This window comes from Geospiza fortis, unplaced genomic scaffold (assembly GCF_000277835.1).
Source record: "Geospiza fortis unplaced genomic scaffold, GeoFor_1.0 scaffold72, whole genome shotgun sequence".
Taxonomy (NCBI): Eukaryota; Metazoa; Chordata; class Aves; order Passeriformes; family Thraupidae; genus Geospiza; species Geospiza fortis.
Window position 1 is genome coordinate 3,295,490 of NW_005054338.1, and position 13,779 is coordinate 3,309,268.

At 45.4% G+C, this 13,779-nt stretch overlaps 1 protein-coding gene across 4 annotated transcripts; it reads left to right on the plus strand.

Moving 5' to 3' along the window:
- The first annotated feature begins 3,517 nt into the window (after window positions 1-3,517).
- Window positions 3,518-13,343, plus strand: GJA8 (gap junction protein alpha 8). 4 transcript variants are annotated; one of them, XR_004081859.1, is made up of 3 exons: window positions 3,656-3,782; window positions 4,060-4,133; window positions 7,941-8,035. XR_004081859.1 is itself a non-coding variant. In XM_031058119.1 (3 exons), the coding sequence occupies exon 3, from the start codon at window positions 11,903-11,905 to the stop codon at window positions 13,100-13,102; it is 1,200 nt and encodes a 399-aa protein (XP_030913979.1). In that variant the 5' UTR covers window positions 3,769-3,782; window positions 7,980-8,117; window positions 11,893-11,902; the 3' UTR covers window positions 13,103-13,343. The 4 variants fall into 4 exon arrangements, 2 of the variants coding, with proteins under 2 accessions (XP_030913980.1, XP_030913979.1); XM_031058119.1 differs by lacking the exon at window positions 4,060-4,133 and adding an exon at window positions 11,893-13,343 and having other exon boundaries at window positions 3,769-3,782; window positions 7,980-8,117; XM_031058120.1 differs by lacking the exons at window positions 3,656-3,782; window positions 4,060-4,133; window positions 7,941-8,035 and adding exons at window positions 3,518-3,648; window positions 11,893-13,343.
- Window positions 13,344-13,779: the final 436 nt, after the last annotated feature.

A 13,779-nucleotide genomic window follows, 5' to 3' on the forward strand; every position in this document is an offset into this window, starting at 1 on the left:
CATTCTGGTCTTAATTTACCTTTTAAAAAAGACCTTTGTCAGTCTTTTTTCCCCCCTTTCTCCTCCATCATATTTTTTATAATTCTTATCTTCTAATTTATATTCAGCTTCTCTCATGCTTCTTGTTACATGTGTTATATCTTACTTACTTTAAGCTGCCTCATTTCAATTTTACATCAGGTTGTGTTTTTTCAGTTGCACTATTCTTTCTTTTCTGGGGAGTTGTGTATTTTTGGTGGCTTGTAAATGATTTTTAAGCAGTTGCTAGTGATTATTTATAATTTTGCATTTAAGTACTTTCTTTGTGTTTATTTAGCCCAGAATTCTCTTCAGGGCTGGGAAACAGGGCTTTTTAAAGCAATATATCTTTTAAAGCATTGCATTAGCAGTTTGGAGCTCTTTCTGCTGCCACATAAGAGTGCAGCGAGCTGGGGATCAGTGAACTTGCTGCCAGCCTCTCATTTTTGCTATAATTTCACCCATCCTGATAAGGGAAATACAAGTTTTGTTCAATTTGGATTTAAAGTTTGCCAAATGAGGAAGATGTTAAGAACATTTTAAAATCCCCAAGGCTGTTTATTTCAGTCAGCAACATTGTCACTAAGCAATAAATTAATTTTTTGTTTGGTGGGTGATTGAGTAACCAGTGCTATATCCAGTATTTCTTGGTTATCCATCCAAATAATCAATCCTGTTACTGGAGCACCAACTCACAAATACTGAACACTCATAACTAGGAAATTGTGATTCAAAGTCACAAACAAGCTAGCAAGTACTTTTATTCTTGCCCCACTCAGCCTGTCTTAGGGCTATACCTATTGATTTTAATATTGTCTTACAAACCATGCCAGCATTTATTGCAATGTCTTACAGCTGTAGTCCCCTGGGCAGGCAAAGCCTTGATGAATATAAACTGGAAAGGAATGCCACAATTGTATGCAGCCAAAGAGGATGTACTGGAATGGACTTGACTTCTGTATTGTGTTCCTGTAAAGGAGGGCAGAGTCAGGGCTGCAGCTGCATAAACCCAGCACTGCTCAGGGGGAGTAGAAACCCACCAAACCTGCTGCACCCTGGGCCAAAGCAGGGGGGCAAACAGAAATATCAGAGCTCCTGTCCTTGCTGCAGAGCTCTGGGGACTGGAGAGACACAGCCCAATAAAGAACATGCCTACATTTTGCTGAGGAGCCGCCTGTAATAGCTGCATTCACTGGGATGGTGTGTAATAATCAGACAAGAATGGGACTCATAATTCAGGGCATGTGGAAGAGTATTCTACAGTTGCTGTGCCAAGGTGGGATGTAGAATTTTGCCATAGAAGTAGCTCCTTAAAATTCTGCCAGGTTTCACACAGGACAGCGGACCCCCAGAGAGTCCTAATGCTTCTTTTAAAAGGATCCCAACATGCTTTAAACCATATTCCTCCTAAGAATATCATATTCACTGAGCAGTAACAGGGCTGCAAGGGATTGGAGCTTGCTGGAAATAATGAAGAAAAACATCTCCAGGCCTCTCCAAACTGGAGAAGCCCTTTGGCTCTCCCACCTATGTTTTCTGGCAGCTCTGTAGACAATCCTTGACTCCCTCCATCTGGCTGTTTATTAGTTTGAAGCCAAATTGTCTCAGTGAATGCTGAACACCTCTGGATGAATGATGTATCTATGGGCAGGTTGTCTTCTTGATCAGGAAATGAGAATGAGTGGCTCAGCAGCTCCCAAGTTCAATAACCTCCTCTACTTCTTAATGAATTGCTGAGGCATGAGAGGCTTCCGTTCCTTGCTGGCATCTCTCACACTGTGCCCAAAGAAACAATCATATCAGGCTCAGGAAGACTGAAAGGGCAGGGAAACAGGAACCATCCCCACGGATGTCCTCCCCAGAGAGGCTGGGAACGCTCTCTGCTCTGGGAAAGGGGAAGCTGAGGTCAGCCAGAGTGCACAGCAGGTATGCACATCTCTTGGGATGGGAAGAAGAGATAATGGCCTGCTTTGCCATCCCCATGCCTGCCTGGCCTGCTGGTGAGCTCTGCTGGGCCACCTTCACACGCTGTGTGCAGAGCACACCTCCACTGTGTGGTTCTGTGGTGTGGAAATGAAGGCAGGGAGATAAAGGTGGAGAGAGGGTGGTGACAACGCTCCTGAGAGCCCTGAGCCTACCACTCAGCAAGGCAGGCCTTGGTGGTGTGAGAAGAGCCCAGAAGTGAGAAAGGAGTAGGGAATGAGCCCCCATCAAAACCTGGGAGGCAAAAAGCCCCCATGGACAGTGAGGTAACAGGGGATGCTTCCAGGCACACAGACTTGTTCCCATCTTTCAGAAGCTTTGTCCCTTCTAGCTCCTCCTGCCTGGGAATGTTAAGAGATTGCACAAAAAGTCTTGATAAAACAAACATATGGAGATCCCCTCAAGAGGCTGGGAGATATTATTAGCTCCTCTTTTACTGGCAGGCCTGGAGCAATTAATTACCAGAAGTATTATCAGGTACTTGTCACTGCTTTCCCTGGATCCACTTCACATAGCCCAGATTGGCTGTAAGCAACATGTTCCCTGGCTGGCCTGATAGCTCACAGCTCCTGATAGCAGCTCCTCTGCTCCTCTCCTGAGGGTCTCAGCACTGCTGGAAGGGCCACAACCTCGAATATATGCTGAGAGAAATTTGAATCCATGGACCACTTAAGTCTGCAGCATGCCTGTGTTTTTATGTCTTCCCAGTGATGTGCTCCACCTCTGTGACCAGGGGGAAGGTTTTGGGCAGGAGGCAGAGAAAGGGACAGGTAAGAAGAGGTTATATGGAGACCTAGGGGAAGACATTTTGTGTATGATGGCTGCATAATGCATGTTTAACAATTTACCTATGAGTTCTGGGCCCTGTCCCAGTGTTGCTCTTCAGAAATGCCACTGCAGATGCTCTAAGAACTTAAAATTTCTAACCAACACATTCTTGTAAAGGTCTGTGCTTCCAGAAATAGTCTGGTCAGGTTTTAACTGAAATTATGCTGATCCATGAAATGTGTCTAAAGGAGTACTCTTCTCTTCCTGGTGGTGCAGCAGTAGCACAGCACCTACCTTTGACACATGAGAATTCATCTTTTTTGCCTTACTTGTTCTTTGTACTTGTAATGAATTTTACTAGTGAGATTCTTTTAGTGAAGTTTCTATTATTAACCATGTTATTGTTAAAGGGAAAATCATGCAGGTCAGCTGGTATACCTATGAAGTGTTTGCTGGAAAAGGGATGCAGGTTCAGGTGAAACTAGAGATTTTACTAGTAAAAAAGGTGCTTTGACAACAGAGGTAAAAATAGGTAAAATTGGAGGCATCAAAATGATCTTCCTGTCAGTTTAACTCCATCTGTTTAACCATTGTAAAAGTAAAAAAAAAAAAAATTGTATTCAGTATAATAGTCATAACAGCATCACCTCTCATACAACATACAACCTCTCATCACAGACCTCTCCTGCGTTTGGCGCGCCTAGTTTCGTACCTGCAGACGAAGTTGAAGAAGAGGAAGGTGGGGTGCAGCCCGGAGAAGGCTCAGCGTGCCCGAGGCGCTGTCGGTGCCGCTCAGCATCCCTCGGCGAGAAGACACCGCCCGCTAGCGGCCCGGGATGCGGGAGCTGCTCCGCTCCGCTGCTCCTGCGCCGGGACAAGGTGCGGGACCCTCGGTCAAACCAGCACCTCTGGGGAAGGCTGGGCTGGGCCACAAAATCAGCAAATTGGTGGAAATGGGATTATGGTGAAAAAACACCTCTAAATCGGCAGCACGCTCAGAGCCGTCCCTGGAGGTAAAGAACGCCTTTGTCACAGTTTGTGACTGCCCCGAAGGTGCCCTGGGGACAGCCCTGCTCGCAGGGATAGCTGGGCTGAGCAGGACTGCACCACCGTGCTTCTCACTGCCCCAGCTCATTAGCCCCACTGAAAGATAATTAACTCCGGTGGAATTCCTTGCTGGCACAGCCAGCCTGCTCCCAGGTCTGAGCTGGGGTGTCCAGCTCAGACCTGGTGCAACATACTTTTTTTTGTGTGTGTGTGTGTTTTTCAACTGAAAATATTTATCTTCAGGTCTTTGGTCCTACCCAAAACCACAGAGCCTTAGAAAGCCTCCCTCTCCCCCTGCCTGTTTTTCTGCTTATGAGGTAAGCTCATCCTTAACAGATGTTTGTTTACCTCTTCATAAAAACCTCCTGTGATTCTACAGCCTCCCCAAGCAGTGTGCTGCTGTGCTTTGCTATTCTTGCCATTGCAAAGTGTTTTTCTAATGTTTAGCTATATCATTTTTATTGCAAATTAAGCTGATTATTTCCTCTTCTACTTTTGGTGAATGTAGGGGACAACTGTTTAGTCTCTCCACCCATTATAACAAATGTTTATGTGCTGGAAAACTGTTATCATGCCTCCCCTCTCGTTGTTCTTTTCCTAGAGAAAACAAACTCAATTATTTTATCCATTCCTTATAAGTCATGGGGTTTTTTTTTCCACCTCTCTTATCATTTTGCTGTTCTGTTTTGAACTTTCTCCAACTTGTCTGCATCTCCTGTAAAATGTAGTGCCTGGGAGTGGACACACTGTTCCTGCTGGGAGCTCAGCAGTATTAATTACATGCACAAAATAATTGCTTCCATTGCCTTATACACAAAACCTGCACTAAAGCACCTCAGAATGAGATTTGTCCTCTTCTGTGGGGCTCTCACTTAACAGACACACACTGGGTCCCACCCCAGCTCTCTGCTGGACTGGTCACAAGTGAGTTTGGAGCAGCACACCTGGTGTCTGTGCAGCCACTTTTCCTGAGCTGCATCTTGGTGCAGCCACCTCTGCAGAGGCAGCCCAGCTCCCCAGTGTCTCACATTCCTCTCTAATTCCAATCACTTCAGCCTCCTGCCTTCAGGAGGGACTGCTGACCCCCAGCCCAGCTGTCATCCTCTTCTACCTTTTGTCCTCTAGTCTGTTGTCCAAGACACTCAAGGAAATACTGAACAGCCCTGGAGGCAGAACTTCAGGGACACAATTCTCCCAGCTGGAAAAGTGAAGCCCTGATAATTACCCTTGATTATGGCACTTCAACCTGTGTAACTTCTGCATGGTGAGCCTGCTTGCTGCCCTGGGAGCCTGTAATCTAGATATTTTCTCAGTGTTCACTGAAATCAAAGTATTTTACTCCTACCCTTTCCTCCTCATCTACCAGGCCTGTTAGTCAAAGAAGGAAATTAGCTTGGTTTGACATGATTTGTTCTTCAAAATTCCCTGCTGGTTGTTTCTTATCAGCTTATTGTTCTTTAGCTGCTTATAAATTGATTGTTTCATAATTGGTTCCATATCTCTCTAGGTATCAGAGCTAGGCTGACTGGCCTGTAATTCTCCAGGTCCTCCTAGAACAGTAATTTTCAGAGAAGAACTGCATTTAACAGATATTGAAAGGCATTCCACTTTTGCCCTGCTTATCTTTATTAATTGTCTAGCTTGGTTCCATCCCTTAAATTAAAAACGTGTTTCCCATAAGTATTCATCCTCTGCTAGAGGCTCAGCACAACCCAGCCCTATCTTCACCTCTCCTGTGTTCCTGCCCCTCTGTTACACACTTCCCCAGTTTTCTTCCTCCTTGCTGCTTTATATCTTCCTCCCTCTCTTTTCTTTATGGTTTGCTTGCACCTCCCTAGCAAAATATATTCCCCAGCAATTCATATCCACCTGGTGCTTGGAGAAAGTCCTGGAAAAATCTGGGAGTCTGGCCCTAAAAATGCCATTTGCCAGGCTTGCAGGGACATGGTAAGGTCTGCTTAAAGATTTGTCCTGGGCTGGCTACACTTTACATGATTTCTGAGACCAGTAGGTGGCAGAGAGATGATAAAATCCGGGAGGCTGCTCCTGGGATAGATCACTCTGGCTCTGGGATGGACAAGGACACATGTTACTCGAGAGCTGGGTGAGTGTCTGGCAGAGGAGAGCGCTGGGTGAAGGTCCCAGCTTCTTGTAGGGAGGCTGAATGTGCCCAGTGCTCAGCCTCAGCCCCGAGTGAGAGGTTTGTGAGCTCAGCAGAAGAACAGGAAGCGTGTGCCACTTCCTAGCTAAGCAGATCCCCAGAAGATAACTTTGTTTGAGGGAGGGGTATCGTTATCCAGGGTTGTGCTCTATATAATTGCACAATCTGCTATCATGCATGAACAGAGCTGTTCAATAGCATGGCCCTGCCTTGTCCTGACATCATGTCTGTGTTGGAAATCCGTTTGGAATGAAAAATCCCACATTCCCCAAGTGACCTCGTAGTCTCTGAGCAAAAGGCTGAGTTGCAGTGGAGACTTCACAGACTCAGTGGTGCCAGGGACAGAAGCTCAGTCACCAGCCTCAAAGCAGATACAGGTTGAGAAGTCAGCAATGAAGCAAACTTCTTTCCAAAAGAAAATAGTATTTGAAAAGTGTAGGAGATGCCCATGATTCTTTGAAGGCAAGAAAAGTCCCAAAGGCAAGGAAAAGCCACTGTGAGCTAACAGTGTTGCTTTCACTAGCTGGTACTATTTTTAGCACTGGTTTTTGGGGATGAAAGTACTCAGCACATCTACAGGTTGCCTAATGAGAACATAAATGCCAAGGTACACAGGCTGAAAGTGTTTGCCCTTGTCACTCTGGCACTGTCAGTGCTGCAGTTCTTTTGTGGACTCAGTGATTGTCACATGCTGCACGTGAGGTCCAGTCTTCTCAACCTTTGCTTTTATGGTCTCTACTCCTTTCTTTCACAGCCACTGCTTTCCTGCTACAAAGGTAGCCCTGACTTCCAGCATTACCCTGGTGCCTAAGAGAATCAAGTCTCCTTGTTCTTCTCATGCTCTGCCTTCTTCTCTTCATGCCCATCTCAAACAACCACTTCTCTGCACAGCCCCAGTACAACAGTAATTCCTCACTGCCTAGCTTCTTTTTCATTTAGACCCTTTTCTTCAGAGGGAGGAGGCCCTAGTGAGCTGGAGACCCAGAGCTCAGTGGTGCTTTCATAAGAAGCCTCCAGATGAAGGGACTCTGTGGTTTTCCACAAACCAGAAATGTCCTGCAAAACTGCGTGTACCCCATGCTAAAGGCTCTGCACTCTGTGATACCAAAGAAAGTCACCCCTGATCATTTGGGTGAAGGTAACTCAGACCCAATACTCACAGACTTGAATATAATTTCTGCATCAGTTGCATATTGCAAGCTGTTCTGCAACTTGTCAGACAATGTTTGATATTTGGATAGTGTTAGCAAAAGGCAGATAGAAGGTTCATGTGAAAGGTCTCTGACAGTAACTGGGTGTAATTTAGAGATGGACTACAGCCATGTAGTTACACACCAGATTTGGGGTTTGGCTCATTATAGTAGAGAGAAAAGGCCTAGAAAGGGATGTGCACATTCAGCTAGAGCTGAGTTTTCAAAAAAGACAGTTTTGGTCTGAAAAGGAATGGGCAGTTTAACATCTGAACCACCTGCCCTCTGTGATGCACCAGCCTGCAGATTCTCTCTAAAAATTGCTGGATGCTGGTGGTACTGCTTAGTCCTCCCTCTCTACTGCTTCCCAGAGAAGGGTTGAGGGTGGCAGTGATTACCACTCACTCATGCATTGATACTAGTTTATCTCAGTAGTATATAGCAAAATAAATCAGCAAAGGTGTTCTTTCTTCCTCCTTACTGTCCTTACGCCTCTCATTTATCCAACCATGCCTTTTCTTATTCATGTTGTCTTCTTGGCACTTGTGAATTCTCCACTGTGTGTCCTCTCTCCAGGAAGGCTGTTCCCATGCTTTATGTGTCATTGGGCTAAAAAATGTTCTACTACTGCTTCCCTGTTTAGGAGAGTGATTTCTTAAGGTGTTCAGAATATGACTTTCAGTCCAACTACATGCATCGAGGGTGATTTTTCTTTTGTGTCTCCAGAGTGGTTCCTCTTGCAAAATATGATTATTTTCCATCTCATGCTTTAGCTCTTTTGAAATCCAGTTTGAAAACATCTCTGCTTCCAGTTGTGCTTTGGACCTTGGGGCTCTGCAAATCAGCCTAAAAGCTGTTTGGGAAGACAACTCCTGAGATGAAGCTCTGAACTTACATGGAGACAAATGCCCAGAAACACAGAAGAGTGGCCTGAAACTGTTGGTTTGAAGGTACAAAATTTTGTGTCCCTCATGTTTTAATATCTCATTCAAATGACAGCATTTCTGGAGACAGAGTGTCTCCCAATGCCATTCTGGGAAATTAAATTCAGTGTTGAGTTTGCATAAAGAGAGAGGAGAGGTACTTGCTGCTTCATCACTTTATGAGCCTGGCATCTGTATCACTGCTTAGCAAATCTTGCTTCCAGTAATCCTCTTTTTCTTCAGAGCTGAGCACCAAGAGCACATTCTGAGCAATGCCTCCAGAAAGACTATAAAAACCATACCTCAGAGTAAGGTTATAGCCTTTGACTTGTAATTAAAACTCTCAGGGCATTTAGTTGTACTTGTGGATGCATTACTGAGCCTGTGGCTCCTCTCTTCTCCAACCTCTCCAGCATTTTTGCAGGTGGCTGGTGGCAAGCAAGTGTGCCTGGGGTAACATTCCTGTGTGCTGGACTGCTGGAATCCAGCTATGGTCCTTAACAAAACAGTTTGGTTTAGACATTCTTTATGCATGTGCACATGCAAGATGCATTTGGAGGAAAAACTAAGCAGGGTTGAGACACTGAGAGGTGAGGCTGTACAACTGGTCTTTCTCAGCTTTGATTAATATTGACTGATAATCTTGTTTTCCCATTCTGCTGCTTTTTTCAGGTAAAAGATGTTAAAGAGCAGACCAAAGTATCTGATAATGCCAAATATAAAACCAGTACTTCAGTATCTGCCTAAAAACCAGTAATGAAACTTGTCTGTCAGATTTGGGCGTAGGGTAACAAATTTATTCAATTAATGCTGCTACTGTCAGATATGTTGGCGTTCTCTTTTCACCTGCCACACCACAGCACCTAATGACCAGTGTGGACACACACAGAGCTGTGCTGAACCACAGTGGAACTGCAGAGATGCTTTGGTCCCTGCTTAACTGAGCAAGCTCCCATTTATGCATGTATTAGGTTTTCACTGCCTGCTGCCTGTTCCTCTCCCCCCTCTGCTTTTTCATGTTCAGTGGACTCTCCTCTCTGTGTCTCTGCCTCTCTCTCTCTATTTTTTTTCTCCCTATTGTTCCCCACGTCACTGACTGTCACTCACTTCATAAAGCCGTCTGGCTCGGAGCTTAAATATTGCAGGGCAACTAAAACCCACCATCAGAGCCAATTCAGTCATATCTGCTCAGTCGTGCGACAAGATTGGGGCTTTTAGGGTAGGGAAGAAGAGAGACAAAAGTTCACTCTTCCCTGCAGAGTGCCAAGAGAGGAGGGGGACACGTTTCTTCGGCGGAGCCTCTGACAGCGGCAAGTTGCTTGCTCAACATCCTTAACCCGTTGGGCCTCTGTGGCCGGTGCTGTGCGCAGGTGGTGATGGCTGGGAGCAGGGTAGGGGTCTGCAGCCAGCCTGGGAGAGCCCAGAACACCCATCTGCTGGCTCTGAGTGCGCTTAGTCAGAGTCCTGCTCTTTCCTTGTGACAGGAATTTCAGGGGAAAACTGGCTACCTAAATGCCTTGCTTACCCCTTTTTTTTTGAGGATGGAGGGGCTGAGTGCTTGCAGGTGGAACCCCAGACGTTTGAACTGGTTGTGCTCACAGTTGAACTGAGTGAGCAACCTTGAACCACTTCGCTTGCAGAAACCAGAGGGGATGGGCATGGCAGAGTTGTGAAGAACGTGGCCAGTTGGAAGGGATCTCAGGGAGGGCTTAGCCAAACGTGGCAAGCTGCGAGCAAGACGTGTAATGGAGTTAGACAGGAAGCATTTTCTCTATTTTCTCGTCTCTTGCACAGTGAGTTTTCCGTGTGATGAGGTCTATCACACCTAGAATGTTGCTCTTGAGGGCTGCAGTGGAAATGCTCAAATGGTAGCATAGATATCAGTGTGACTCACAGGGAGAGAAGGGGACGGAGGTAACCAAGGTGCCTGGGGGACAATGAAGCTTGTACTGCGTGTAGTCATGTTTTTTACAGAGTTGCACGTGATTGGTAACTGTGGGGTGTACTTTGCTCTGTGAATTTGCAGAAAGAGGATGTTTAAATCAGTTTAGATAATGTATGTAAACAGCATAATCTTCTGCTAGACTTGTTAATGTAAGCGCTGACATTAACACACTTCTTTACACGACTTTAATGACTGAGAAAGTAGCAATTTTCCTTGGTGATTAAATTATATGTTTGCCACTTATGTATGCGAGGTGTTTGTGCAAGCTGAAGGAACTGTGTTCTGTTCTTCATTTTCTAACGTGGCTGTCCAGGGTAAAAATATTGTGAGGTTTGAAGGCAAGGAATATGAGTCCATCTTGCTTTAGAAAAATGCCATCATAAGTTTGCGGGGCTTTTTTTTTTTTGTGGGGTTTTTATGATGGAAGATTTGTGAAATTCCCCCGAGCCATAGAATTCTCAATATTTTGCATGTTTGTCTATGTGTGACTGCGTACACAGAGTAGTTGAAACAGACTGGTATGCGTTGGTGCGTCATAACATATGGCATTACAAATATATCCCGTGGTATCTGAAGGAGGAGGGAAGTTTAGATACTCAGATTTTCATGCTGTTGACTGTCCCTTCCTTTTCTGAGTGCTTGTGTGTGTGTCTGCATTTAGGGAACTATAGATGGAGGTAGTATCTAAGAGATGAAATTCTAGATCCCTGTGACCAGCTATTTCATGAATAATGTTCCCTGTTTCACTTGTCATGCTCTACAAGTTGGTCTTTCTGGGCTACTGTAATATTCTACATTCCTCAGAGACTTCAGACTGCTGTGATGTGTTAAATCAACCCATACAAAACAACTTTCATCTCTATTTTCCTCATTCATAAATCTTCCCTTGCCTGAAATTATATAGTGGAAAGTTCAGGAAATGCAGAATGAAGCCCTGACCTAGGAATAATTTCTTATCATGCAAAAGTAATGACAGATGCATTATTTGACTGGCATTACTTGAAAATGGACAACTGCCTTAGCTTTCCAATAGTGTATCAGCAGCTGGCTTCCAGCTCTGTGTTAGCCTGAGATAGTGGCACTGACATTTTAGAGACAGCAAATAGCATTTCAGGTCCCAGTTAGAGACCTTGGTGTTTTCCCCAGGTTGGTTCCACTGTCAGTGTGGTAACAGACTTCAGAAGGAGATGCAAAGAATAGCACCAAATAATTATATTGCATATGACATATTCTATCTAGCAAAACTAATCTATATAGTAGTTGTTAAGCTTATACAGCATTATTACCACAGTAATGGTGTTGTAATTGCCATTCTTACCTAACAGTGATTGCGAAAGTAGAATTGACATTTGCAACCTAGAGAGAATTCAGGTTTGCTTAGGTGCAAGATGGGTGCTGATTTGAGATCTGTTCCACCTGAGAGGGGTTCTGGTGCAGAAGTATTTGTGTGCTTGAAAGCTTCACCCTCTCTTCCGACCACTGCAGCTGCCTGCTGATAAATCTGTTCTACTGTATTGCTGGTGAGTGTTTGTATGTGTACAAAATCTAAGCAGACTCACAGAACTGAGCCTACAAGGCACCACAGAAGACTCTCACCTGCAAAAGGAGATAAATATACTCCCTGGCTGAAAAGTAATTGCCCATTTAGAGCCATGGAAGGAAGAATTTAGCAGGCAGCTTGCTCTGGCTTCCCAGCCCTTCTTCTGCTAATAAATCATTGTGAACAGGCAAATCAGCAAGCAAGCAACAGCCTGCCCTTCTGTTCTCAAAGCAACAGAAGACATCAGTGGGAAAACCTGAAATCTTTAAAATTTAGCATAATTTGTGGTCTTTCTTTTTGTTTTTTTCTTCCCTTAGACCGTAAGAAATGGGTGACTGGAGTTTCTTGGGGAACATTTTAGAGCAGGTGAACGAGCAGTCCACTGTCATCGGGAGAGTTTGGCTCACAGTGCTCTTCATTTTCCGCATCCTGATCCTGGGCACGGCTGCCGAGCTTGTGTGGGGGGACGAGCAGTCAGACTTTGTGTGCAACACCCAGCAACCTGGTTGTGAGAACGTCTGCTACGATGAGGCCTTCCCCATCTCCCACATCCGCCTCTGGGTCCTGCAGATCATCTTTGTATCCACCCCTTCGCTAATGTACTTCGGGCACGCTGTGCACCACGTCCGCATGGAGGAGAAGAGGAAAGAGAGGGAGGAAGCTGAGAGGCGCCAGCAAGCTGAGGTGGATGAAGAGAAGCTGCCCCTGGCTCCAAACCAAAACAAAGGCAACAACCCTGATGGAACCAAGAAGTTTCGCCTGGAAGGTACTCTCCTGAGAACCTACATCTTCCACATCATTTTCAAAACCCTCTTTGAGGTGGGATTCATAGTAGGTCAGTACTTCCTGTATGGCTTCCGAATTCTCCCCCTTTACCGCTGCGGGCGGTGGCCCTGTCCCAATCTTGTGGACTGTTTTGTCTCCAGGCCCACAGAGAAGACCATCTTCATTATGTTCATGCTGGTGGTGGCTTCCGTGTCCCTCTTCCTCAACCTGGTGGAGATCAGTCATTTGATCTTGAAAAGGATCCGGAGGGCTCTGAGGAGGCCCGCAGAGGAGCAGCTTGGAGAGGTCCCCGAGAAGCCCCTCCCCGCCATCACAGTCCCCTCCATCCCAAAGGCCAAAGGCTACAAGCTGCTGGAAGAAGAGAAGCCAGTGTCCCACTATTTCCCTCTCACGGAAGTAGGGGTTGAGCCCAGCCCCCTTCCATCAGCCTACAATGAGTTTGAGGAGAAGATTGGGATGGGACCACTGGAAGATCTCTCCAGGGCATTCGATGAGAGGTTACCGTCGTATGCGCAAGCGAAGGAACCAGAAGAGGAGAAGGTACGAGCAGAGGAGGAGGAACGAGAGGAGGAGCAGCCAGGGCCTCAGGAAGAGCCAGGGGTGAAGAAAGCAGAAGAAGAGATGGTGAGAGATGAAGTGGAAGGGCCTTCAGCACCTGCTGTACTTGCTGCTGACATGAGACCCCTGAGCAGGCTAAGTAAAGCCAGCAGCCGGGCCAGGTCAGATGATTTGACTGTATGAAGGTGCGGGATGCGGGGAGCACATGAAAAGGAAAAGGTTGAAGAGAAAAGGAGAGATAGAGAAAGAATCAAAAGATATTTTTAAGCAAAGTACTAAAATGGCCACTTGAATATTATTTCCTTTTATGATTCTCAACTGGAAAGGTACTACCATGGTAACAGTGCCTTATTTGCTTCATATGTCCCTGTATTTCCCTGTTTCTACATGCCAGCTCACTCCTTACAGAAATATCTACACTGTACACATAACTGATGTATTTTAAAGCCTAACACGGCAGTGATACCCAAATGTTGCCACTGTGATCATATTTACTGAAAGCCTTGTGTTCCACATTTCTCTAGGAAAGTGGGGCGGATCTGTCTTTCAGCCAGTGAGGGGAAAGACTCATCAACAGCTGTATCTAGTCTTTCTCTTTCTGTTTCCTCCTATGGCTCACTGAGCAGATCTCCCCTTTGCTGTTGGCATGGAATTGCAGTTATTTAATTCACAAAGTGAATTCTATGCTGGGCATCAACACACTAAAATACTAAGCCCAACTTCCCTTTTTTATTCAGAAAATAAAGGCAAAAATGTTCCAAATTTCTTTGTGAATGCATATCTGAGTTAGGTAAATATATTTTCCCTGGTCAAAAATATTTCTGCTCTTCAAGCAATATTGACAGTGGGCAAGGTTAACA